A 10,435-nucleotide genomic window follows, 5' to 3' on the forward strand; every position below is an offset into this window, starting at 1 on the left:
CAGGAGATGTTATTCATGGAAGTGTTAGAATTCAAAAAGAAGGCACAAAAACTAGCATAAGGGCACTTTATCTGAATGCACTTGGCATTCGAAACAAGGTGAATGAGTTGGCGGCAGAAATCATTGTGAACGAGTATGATTTGGTGGCCATTGCAGAGACATGGTTGCAGGATGATCACGACTGGGAGTTAAATATCCAGGGGTATCAGACTGCTCGGAGGGACCGACAGGAAGGTAAGGGAGGTGGTGTAGCTCTGATATTTAAGGATGACATCAGGGCGGTAGTGAGAGATGATATAGGTTCTATGGGGAAGAAAAGGTTGAATCCATTTAGGTGGAAATTAGCAATAATGAGGAGAAAAAGTCACTGATAAGCATAGTCTATAGGCCACCAAATAATTACATCATGGTGGGGCGAGAAATAAACAAAGAAATAACTGATGCATGTAAAAATGGTACAGCAATTATCATGGGGGATTTTAATCTACATATCAATTGGTCAAACCAGGTCGGTCAAGGCAGCTTTGACGAGCAGTTCATAGAATGTATCTACGATAGCTTCCTTGAACAGTATGTAATGGAACCTACAAGGGAGCAAGCTATCCTAGATCTGGTCCTGTGCAATGAGACAGGAATAATTAATGATCTTACAGTTAGGGATCCTGTCAGAAGAAGCGATCACAGTATGGTTGAATTTAAAATACAGATGGAGCGTGAGAAGGTAAAATCCAATATCAGCTTAAACAAAGGAGATTACAAAGGGATGAGGGAGGAGTTGGCTAAGATAGACTGGGAGCAAAACTTTATGGTGGGACAATTGAGGAACAATGGAGGACTTTCAAAGCGATCTTTCGCAGTGCTCAGCAAAAGTATATACCAGTGATAAGGAAGGACTGTAGAAAAAGAGATAATCAGCCATAGATATCTAGGGAAATAAAGGAGGATATCAAATTGAAAGAAAATGCATCCAAAGTGGCAAAGATTAGTGGGAAACTAGAGGATTGGGAAATCTTTAAAGGTCAACAGAAAGCCACGAAAAAAGCTATAAAGAAAAGTAAGGTGGATTATGAGTAAACTAGCTCAGAATTCAAAAACATAGCAAGAGTTTCTACAAATATATAAAATGAAAAAGAGTGGCTAAAGTAAACATTGGTCCCTCAGAGGATGAGAAGGGGGATGTAATAACTGGAAATGAGAAAATTGACCAGGTATTTTGTGTCGGTCTTCACAGTGGAAGACACAAATAACATGCCAAAAATTGATGACAGGCTACGGCAGGTGAGAATCTAGAAACTATCATTATCACAAAACAGGTAGTGTTGGGCAAACTAATGGGGCTAAAGGTGGACAAGTCTCCTGGTCCTGATGGAATGCATCCCAGGGTACTAAAAGAGATGGCGGGAGAAATAGCAAATGCACTAGTGGTAATTTACCAAAATTTGCTGGACTCTGGTGTAGTTCCCGCAGATTGGAAAACAGCAGATGTGACGCCACTGTTTAAAAAAGGAGGTAGACAAAAGGCAGGTAACTATAGGCCGGTTAGCTTAACTTCTGTAGTAGGGAAAATGCTTGAATCTATCATCAAGGAAGAAATAGCGAGACATCTGAATATAAATTATCCCATTGGTAAGACGCAGCATATGTTCATGAAGGGCAGGTCATGTTTGACTAAATTGGTGGAATTCTTTGAGAACATTACATGTGCAGTGGACAATGGGGAACCTGTGGATGTGGTGTATTCTGGATTTCCAGAAGGCATTTGACAAGGTGCCGCACCAAAGACTGCTACATAAGATAAAGGTGCATGGTGTTACAGGTAATGTATTAGCATGGATAGAGGATTGGTTAACTAACAGAAAGCAAAGAGTGGGGGTAAATGGGTGTTTTTCTGATTGGCGATCAGGGACTAGTGGTGTGCCTCAAGGATCAGTGTTGGGACCGCAATTGTTTATGATTTACATAGATGATTTGGAGTTGGGGACCAAATGTAGTGTGTCAAAATTCGCAGATGACACTAAGATGAGTGGCACAGCAAAGTGTGCAGAGGATGCTGAAAGTCTGCAGAGGGATATAGATAGTCTAAGTGAGTGGGCGAGGGTCTGGCAGATGGAGTATGTTGTTAAATGTTAAATCCATTTTGGTAGGAATAACAGCAAAATTGACTATTATTTAAATGCTAAAAAATTGCAGCATGCTGCTTGTGCAGAGGGACCTGGGTGCCCTTGTGCAAGAATCTCAAGGAGTTGATTTGCAGGTGCAGCAGGTAATTAAGAAGGCAAATGGAATTTTGTCCTTCATTGCTAGAGGGATGGAGTTTAAAAACAGCGAGGTTATGTTGCAGCTGTATAAGGTGCTGGTGAGGCCAACCTGGAGTACTGTGTTCAGTTTTGGTCTCCTTACTTGAGAAAGGATATACTGGCACTGGAGGTGGTTCAAAGGAGATTCACTAGGCTGATTCCAGAGTTGAGAGGGTTGCTTATGAGGAGAGACTGAGTAGACTGGGGCTATACTCATTGGAATTCAGAAGAATGAAGGGAGATCTTATAGAAACATATAAGATTATGAAGGGAATAGATAAGATAGAAGCAGGGAAGTTGTTTCTACTGGCGGGTGAAACCAGAACTAGGGGGCATGGTCTCAAAATAAGGGGGAGCATATTTAGGACTGAGTTGAGGAGGAACTTCTTCACACAAAGGGTTGTGAATCTGTGGAATTCCCTGCCCAGTGAAGCAGTTGAGGCAACCTCATTGAATGTTTTTAAGGCAAGGATAGATACATTTTTGAACAGTAAAGGAATTAAGGGTTATGGTGAGCAGGCGGGTAAGTGGAGCTGAGTCCACGAAAAGATCAGCCATGATCTTATTGAATGGCGGAGCAGGCTCGAGGGGCCAGATGGCCTACTCCAGCTCCTAGTTCTTATGTTCTTCAGGCCCTGCCCCACCAGAGTGACAAGATAAACCCTGTCCACTCATTTTTCTTGGTCCAAGAGGCTCAAGATCTGGGGAGAAAACTGGTCTGTGTCGCTGGACGGTTTCACATTGGTTTTCAGTCTGACCCTGACACTTAAAATAAATTTTGATAAGATTCGACCCACTGTTCCAACATATCCCAACAGGAGATATGCCAGGATGTTGAACAGGAGAAGGGAGACATCCCCACATGTTACATTTACCATATGCTCACCAAATCTAAAGCATCACAAATATAGCTGCCATTTGGAAAGGTCTGATGCTGAAATACGAAAGTGACTCCTTGCCCAGATATAATCCATTCAATATTGGGTTACTTCAACTTTCTATCCAGATAATGCATGCTATGTCCCAGTCTCACTACAGGTTAATTGAGTTTGGTGGTCTGGCCAAGTTTTTCAAATCTCCAGCTTCATCGCTGTCTGAGGGCTGGGATATCGTGAAGGAAATGAGAAAATAGAGAAATGCAACTTTGAAGGAAATGTTTAAGAATTAAACTTTTCAAGTGGTTAAAAATTTAGGTTTGTTTTGCAGCTGCTTTGTTTCACACTTGAGGCGAACATACACAACACCAAATATGATTGAAAGTAAATCCAGATGATACAAAACAAAAAGCATGTTGTGTTTCCCAACAGTAGCAGGTTCTCTTTTTTGGTTGCTGAGATCACCTAAAAACATTGCCAACAATTTCAGTCCATGTAGAAACATCACGTCGAGCTCAAAGCATTTTAACCATTGACTGTCTTTTTTAACTTGCTTTAATATGCTGTGTTTCTAACAACCAACACCAGTGCAAAGAAAGAAGAATTTTTCACCCAAGTCTTTTCCATGAACAAAGTCCAAAATATGACATGGGTATTTAAAGTGATGAAAAAATGGCAAACACAGACTGAAAATTAAACCATCAACGTCAGGAAAAGGGTATAGGTTAAACTCATGCAAACAATCCAGCAGATTTAGCAGAAGAGCTGCCAACATGGGGAATGACTTCCAGGCAGTGCTAAGGAGGTAGAACCCCCAAACTTATTGAAGAAACTGCTGAAAACCATGATGACGAGGTTTCATGGTGCAGTGGTCCCTGCCTCCCAGCCAGTAGCTCTAAGTTTGAATCCCACTCCAGGACACGGTGGCCAAACAGGTTGACTATCCAATTCTTCCAGTACGCTGACGCTAAACGGTAAGAATGGGAGAGTCTCCTGGTCAGCCGTGCTTGATGTGGAGTGGAATTCCTCGAGCTCTGCAGTCCCTGCCGACAGGCTCATGAACTCTTGCAGGAGAACCTAACTAAGGGAACCTGAGCACATGCTGTGTCAGCCTAGCGCGTCACAAGATACAGGAAAGTCTCAAAGTCGAAGAAAGGCATGATTGTTGGGAATGGGGAGAACTGTCAGTACTTTCCTTATGAGCTTAGTTGGGCTGAATGGCATGACCTATCTCTACCTTCTTGCATCAAGATTAAAACTGACTGGGAAGTGATGCCTCTTGCAAACTCAAAACTTTAATTCTGCAGAATTTGAGTAACTCTGTCTTTCAGCAGAGTAGTTTCCCACATTCAATATCCACAGGAACTGAACTTCTACATTCTTGTATTTTTCAAGACCAAAATATTTTTTCCCAGATGAAAAGGAAATTGAGAAGGACAAAGATCCAGATGAAAGAGGACGATGGAGAAGTAGAAAATACTTGGCACCAAGTATTATTTTTTGAAACACTTGCTAATGCCTTGGAAAATAAAGTAGGAGACAGGTGAATTTTACATCAGCACTGAATAATTGTCCCATTTTCACTCAGGGAATGATTTTCTCTTGAATGGAGGAAGTGTCAATACATAATTTATGTTGCAGAATTTAACAACCACCAATGGGTGGCACGGTGGCACAATGGTTAGCACTGCTGCCTCACAGCGCCAGGGACCTAGGATCAATTCCGGCCTTGCGTGACTGTGTGGAGTTTGCACTTTCTCTGCGTGTCTGCGTGCGTTTCCTTCGGATGCTCTGGTTTCCTCCCACAGTCCAAAGATGTGTAGGTGAGTTTGATTAGCAGGGTAAATAAGTGGGGTTACAGGGATAGGGTCTGGGTAAGCCGCTCTTTCAGAGAGTCAGTGCAGACTCAATGGACCGAAGGGCCTGCTTCTGCACTGTAGGAATTTTGTGATTCTATGATCTATTCCAAATAGTTGATGAGAGTTATTTTGAGATCTGAACTGGTTAGAAAAACAGTAGCTAATCATAATGCAGCTGTATTGACCATTTTTCCACTTCTTGCAATTAACTAAAAGAGGCACTGAGTGGCATAACTGATCAATCTTCTTCAATCCGGATCCATACCCAAAATTCACAAATCTCCATTCACCTCCAAGGCTTAATCACCCTACAACATAAACTCCCATCTCAAATGACAGCAACAGAATAACCTGCACTTGTAAAGAACTTCCCAAAGTTTGAAAACGTCCCAAGGTGCTAGACAGAAACATTTACCAAACTAAGTACTCAGGTTCGAACGCTCATTATCTGATTTGAATATCAGTCTCCAGGTACAACAAGTGTGGTTGCTTACATGACCCACCTGACGGGTCTTTACGTCTGCACCAGTTTGCGTAGCTAAGGGAGCCGTGGTGGTCAAGTTGAAAAGAAATTATGATAAAGCCAGAAGCTGAAAAAAATTGGGTTGTTACTTCCAGATTATAATATAAAATACTTGCACCTTTGGCTTGAATGTTCCATAAGCAATTTGATAATGTTTAGAAATGTTGATCTTTGCGATTGGTACTAATTCTATGGAATCCAAAATACGACACCTGACCCATTGTGCCTGATGAAGGAGCAGCGCTTCGAAAACTCGTGATTCCAAATAAACCTGTTGGACTTTATTTAACCTGGTGTTGTGAGACTTCTTACTGTGCCCACCCCAGTCCAACGCCGGCATCTCCACACCATTGCACCTGTATCAGTGGTACCGCCTCGACTGGAGTTATCAACCCACATCTTTTCCTTTTCTGGTAACCTGCTGAGGCATTACAAGTGTACTGCACAGACATTAATAATTTCTAACTTTGCTTACTCTGATGATTCTTGTTGCAGATCTTTCATTTTTTTCCAACATCCTGCTTCACTTTCAGAATTACAATTTGTCACCTTGCTCTGTGCCAAAGAATTAAAAGCCCCAATTTTTTTTATCCTGCCTTTCCTGATGTCTTTTGCCCGGAAACTGTTTACTGGCCTTCACGATATCATTTCCGTGGCTACAGTTCTGAGTTTGCATTGAAAACTTAATTTACCTTCTTCTCTCATCTCTTGATCCATTTTCTCTCCTTCTGGCAGTGAAGAAAGCCATAATAATAATTCTGAAAAAAACCCATTCAGGATGGGGCCAAAACTCTGAGCATTATGTTTCTGAATGAAAGATTAATGAATTTTATTGCAGCAGATGCTTTGCATTCCAGATTATTAAACCTATTAGTTGCTCCTTTGTACCATTATTCAAACTAATTGTAAAGGCGGGTTTTTAAAATCTGTTCTTTGCTTCTATTTCTGCTTTAGGCTTTTTGGCTTTCACTTTGATTTTTCAAATTTTTCTCCATTCTCAAATGTTATCTCTCCCTCTCTGTCTGATTCTCTCTGATTCCTTCTGTTTCTCCCTATCTCTCTCTGACTCTCTCTGTCTCAGTCTCTTTATCTGTCACTCTGTCTGTCTCCACATCTTTCTCTCTTTGTGTGTGTGTCTCTCTCTCTTTATCTCTCTGTCTCTCTCTCTCTCTGTCAATCTCTCTCTTTCTCTGTCCCTCTCTCTCTGTCTGCACCCCCACCCTCTGCCCTCTCTCTTTCTCTCTGGTATTCTCACTCGAAATCCTCATTCTGTTGCACCAGTTTCTCCCAGTATGTTTTACAATAACTCACTCTTTCCCAGAATGTCCAAGCTGCTGAAATCCTTCACTCCCTTTTCATCCTACAGTATTGTATTACTACTTTCTAATTTACCCACTGCACTCTGCAAACATTAGCAGTGCTTGCACCATGCGTTTCCCTTTGATATTCATTTATTTATATGAAAATGTATTTTTTAATTCTCTGTACCTCGCCAAATGTAAGGAACAGCTAAGAGCTGGAACTATCCTTTCAAACTAAGCTCCATCAACCTCTCCCTGAGTTTTAAATGCAACTGACCCTGTGTGGATTGCTAGCATTTTTTTGTTTTGCTTATTTGACATTTCCAACATTTTAAATTTTAATTTCTGTCTGGGCTCGTTTTGAGATCACAGAATGGACCTCAGAATTGTTGAACCAAAGATTTGCTGTTTTTCTTGGACTGAGCCTTGGTGGAGACAAGTTACTTTGCAATTCAGGGAAGTTATTTGCTGAAAAAATTATTTGTCTTGAAATTAAGCAGCACAAATCTAAGAATGAGTGCTCTCTTTTGCTAACCACTGAGTTTGTATTTTGTGTTCAGATCTACTGCCTGTGCCCTTACTTGCTTCCACTTCTGTTCACCCATCTCCCTGCTCTCCTGTTTCCCCATTCCCTAACATCCTTGTATTCTATGAAGTACATTAGCTCCCAATTAAGCAATGGCTCAATTTTAAAATGACCTTTGTTTCCAAATCTGTCCATGGTCTCCTCACCTTCCACATCCCTGTTAACTCCTCCAGCCTCAGAACGCTTTAGATACCTGAGCTCACTTGTTTCTGGTCTCTTGAACATCTCCGATTTTCAGCTACACCAGGGTCTATGCTCTCCACTTCCCTCCCCAAAGCTATTTGTCTTTTCCCCCTCTATTTCTTACTCCCAGATGATCTCCCACCAAGCTTTAGGTCACCTTCTCCTGTCTGCTCCTGGAGTTTTGTTTCACATGCTGTTTTGTGAAGCACCTTGGGTGTTTCATTACACTGAAGGCACTATTTTTAAAATCATTCATGGGACGTGGGCTTCACTGTCTCGGCCAGCATTTATTGCCCATCCCTAGTTGCCCGTGAGAAGGTGGTGGTGAGCTGCTTTCTTGAACTGGACTGCTGCAGTCCATGTGCTGCTGGTACACCACAGTGCTGTTGGGGGAGGGGGGGGCGCGGCAAGGTGAGGAGGGGTGGGTGGTGGCAGGGAGCGTTCCAGGATTTTGACCCAGTGACAGTAAGGGAATGGTGATACATTTCCAAGTCAGGATGGTGTGTGACTTGGAGGGGAATCTGCAGGTGACGGTATTCCCAGGTATCTGCTGCTCTTGTCCTTCTGGGTGGCAGCTAAGGACCTTTTGCTGAGTTCCTGCAGTGCATCTTCAAGATGATGCACATTGAGCAATCAGTGGTGGAGGGATGAACGTTTGTGGAAGGGGAAGCAGTCAAACAGGCTGCTTTGTCTTGTCTGGTGTCAAGCTTCTTATGTGTTATTGGAGCTGCACTCATCCAGGCAATTGCAGAGTATTCTATGACACTCCTGACTTGTGCCTTATAGGTGGTGGGCTGACTTTGGGGGAAATCGGGGAGGTGTGTTACTCTCCGCAGGACTGCTAGCCTCTGAACTGTTCTTGCAGCAACAGTATTTCATAGGGCTAGTCCAGTTCCGTTTCTGATCAATGGTAACCCCCAGAATGTTGTTTGCCGGGGAATCAGTGATGATATTGCCATTGGAATATCAAGGGGCACAAGTAACAAGTCTCATTTCATGTTAGGATCATAGATCATAGAATCCCTACAGTGCAGAAGGAGGCCATTCGGCCCATCGAGTCTGCACCGACCACAATCCCACCCAATGTGTGCGACAGCGACAAAAACAGAAATATTACCATCGGCGTTTAACCAATGGCTAAATATTGTCCAGCTGTTCCAGTTGCACCCTCTCGTGCCCCACACAGATAACTGGATCGATCGATCTATCAGACACATACAAACAAGGTACTCCACCATCTAAAATAAAAAGGTTGTAAATATCCCCTGACGTCCAAGTCCTCGGAAGGTCACGGGTTTCAATGTTTTCTTAAGAAATTAGGACACCGTAACTCTACCTTTATCTGCTCCAGAACAGCCCTGTTATCAGATAACGAGAATGATGCAAACTTTGTCCATGTTGACACCAAGGTCATGGTAAGGAATGTGCACTTTTCCTTGATGTTTGTCAGAGTTAACCAACAATGTTCAGTGGAGTAAAACAAAACCCACAAAAGTTCCAACATTTACTCACATTTCCCACTCCACCGTTGCAAACCCGACCCCTTGAACGAAATTGCTTCTTACCTAAGGGTAGAACGACGAAGAACGGGAGCCAGCAGAGGATGAAGCCCCCCACCACTATCCCCAGCGTCTTGGCGGCTTTCTTCTCCTTGGAGAACTTGAGTAGCAGGACCGAGAAGTGGGTCCTCAAGTGAGAGCTCTTGTTGCGGAGCTCGGGAGGTCGGGGCGAGCTGTCCGGCGGCGAGCTCCTGCGGTGGATCCGCAAGGTCACCTCGTCCTCCCGCGATCTCTCCCTCTTCCTGCCCACCCTCAGGCTCCTGGTCTCCCGCCTGGCCACGATGTAGACCCTGCAGTACATGACCAGGATGATGGTCAGCGGCACGTAGAAGGAGCCGAAGGCGGAGAACAAGACGTAGCCGGGCTCCTCGGTCACTTTGCAGATCGTCTCGTCCGGCGGCGCCGGCTCTTTCCAGCCCAGGAGCGGGCCAACCGAGATGACCAGGGCCAACAGCCAGACGGCCAGCAGGGTGAGGAGCCCCCTTCTCTCCGTCATGATGCTGGGATGCCTCACCGGGTAGCTGACCCCGATGTAGCGGTCGATGGAAATCACGCACAGGCTCATGATGGAGGCGGTGGAACAGAGGACATCCAGGGCTGCCCAGACGGTGCAGAAGACCCTGCCGAATGCCCAGTGCCCTAGGATCTCCAGGGTGGCCGAGAAGGGCAGCACGGTGCAGCCCAGCAGCAGGTCCGCCATGGCCAGGTTGACGATGAAGTAGTTGGTGACCGTCTGGAGGTGTCTGTGACAAGCCACCGACAGGATGACCAAGATGTTGCCCAGGACCGCGAAGAGGATGAAGGAGCCCAACACCATGCCCAGGGCGACAGCTCGGCTCACACTCACCGGGTAGTGGCAAGTGGAGCAGTTCACAATCAGCACCGATGTCTTATTTTCAGACAAGTATCTCATATTCAAGCCTCCCCCCCCCTTCTTGTGATCCCCAAGATGAACTTGAAGACTGTGCTGCTCAACTGCGAGAGGGAAACCTGTTGTTCTTCTTGTAGTCCCGAGGAATCAGTTCTTCACCAAGTAGCCAAGAGTTGGGTTGTCCCCTGGGCGAGGAGATTCGCCTCTCTCTGCGGGGAAGAGGAAGATTCTCAAACGGATCGCTCTTGCTCAATCACCGTTTGAGAACCCGAGAACCTGGTGTCCGCATCTCCCCGCCCGCCGGGCTGTGCCCACCTCTACCCCGCCGACGGGTCGGTTCCCATGGGCTTTCAAACCCAGGGAATCCCTCCTCGGGCGGGG

General features: G+C 44.6%; 1 protein-coding gene across 1 annotated transcript in view; it reads right to left on the reverse strand.

Annotated features, from left to right (window-relative positions):
* The window catches only part of adra1aa (adrenoceptor alpha 1Aa), a 32,290-nt gene extending 22,194 nt beyond the window's left edge, over window positions 1–10,096 (reverse strand). Inside the window, exon 1 of the mRNA XM_078238501.1 lies at window positions 9,190–10,096. Coding sequence (XP_078094627.1) covers window positions 9,190–10,096 — 907 coding nt within the window. The remainder of the gene's footprint in view (window positions 1–9,189) is intronic.
* Between the last annotated feature and the right edge of the window lie 339 nt (window positions 10,097–10,435).

This window comes from Mustelus asterias, chromosome 22, assembly GCF_964213995.1.
Source record: "Mustelus asterias chromosome 22, sMusAst1.hap1.1, whole genome shotgun sequence".
Taxonomy (NCBI): domain Eukaryota; kingdom Metazoa; phylum Chordata; class Chondrichthyes; order Carcharhiniformes; family Triakidae; genus Mustelus; species Mustelus asterias.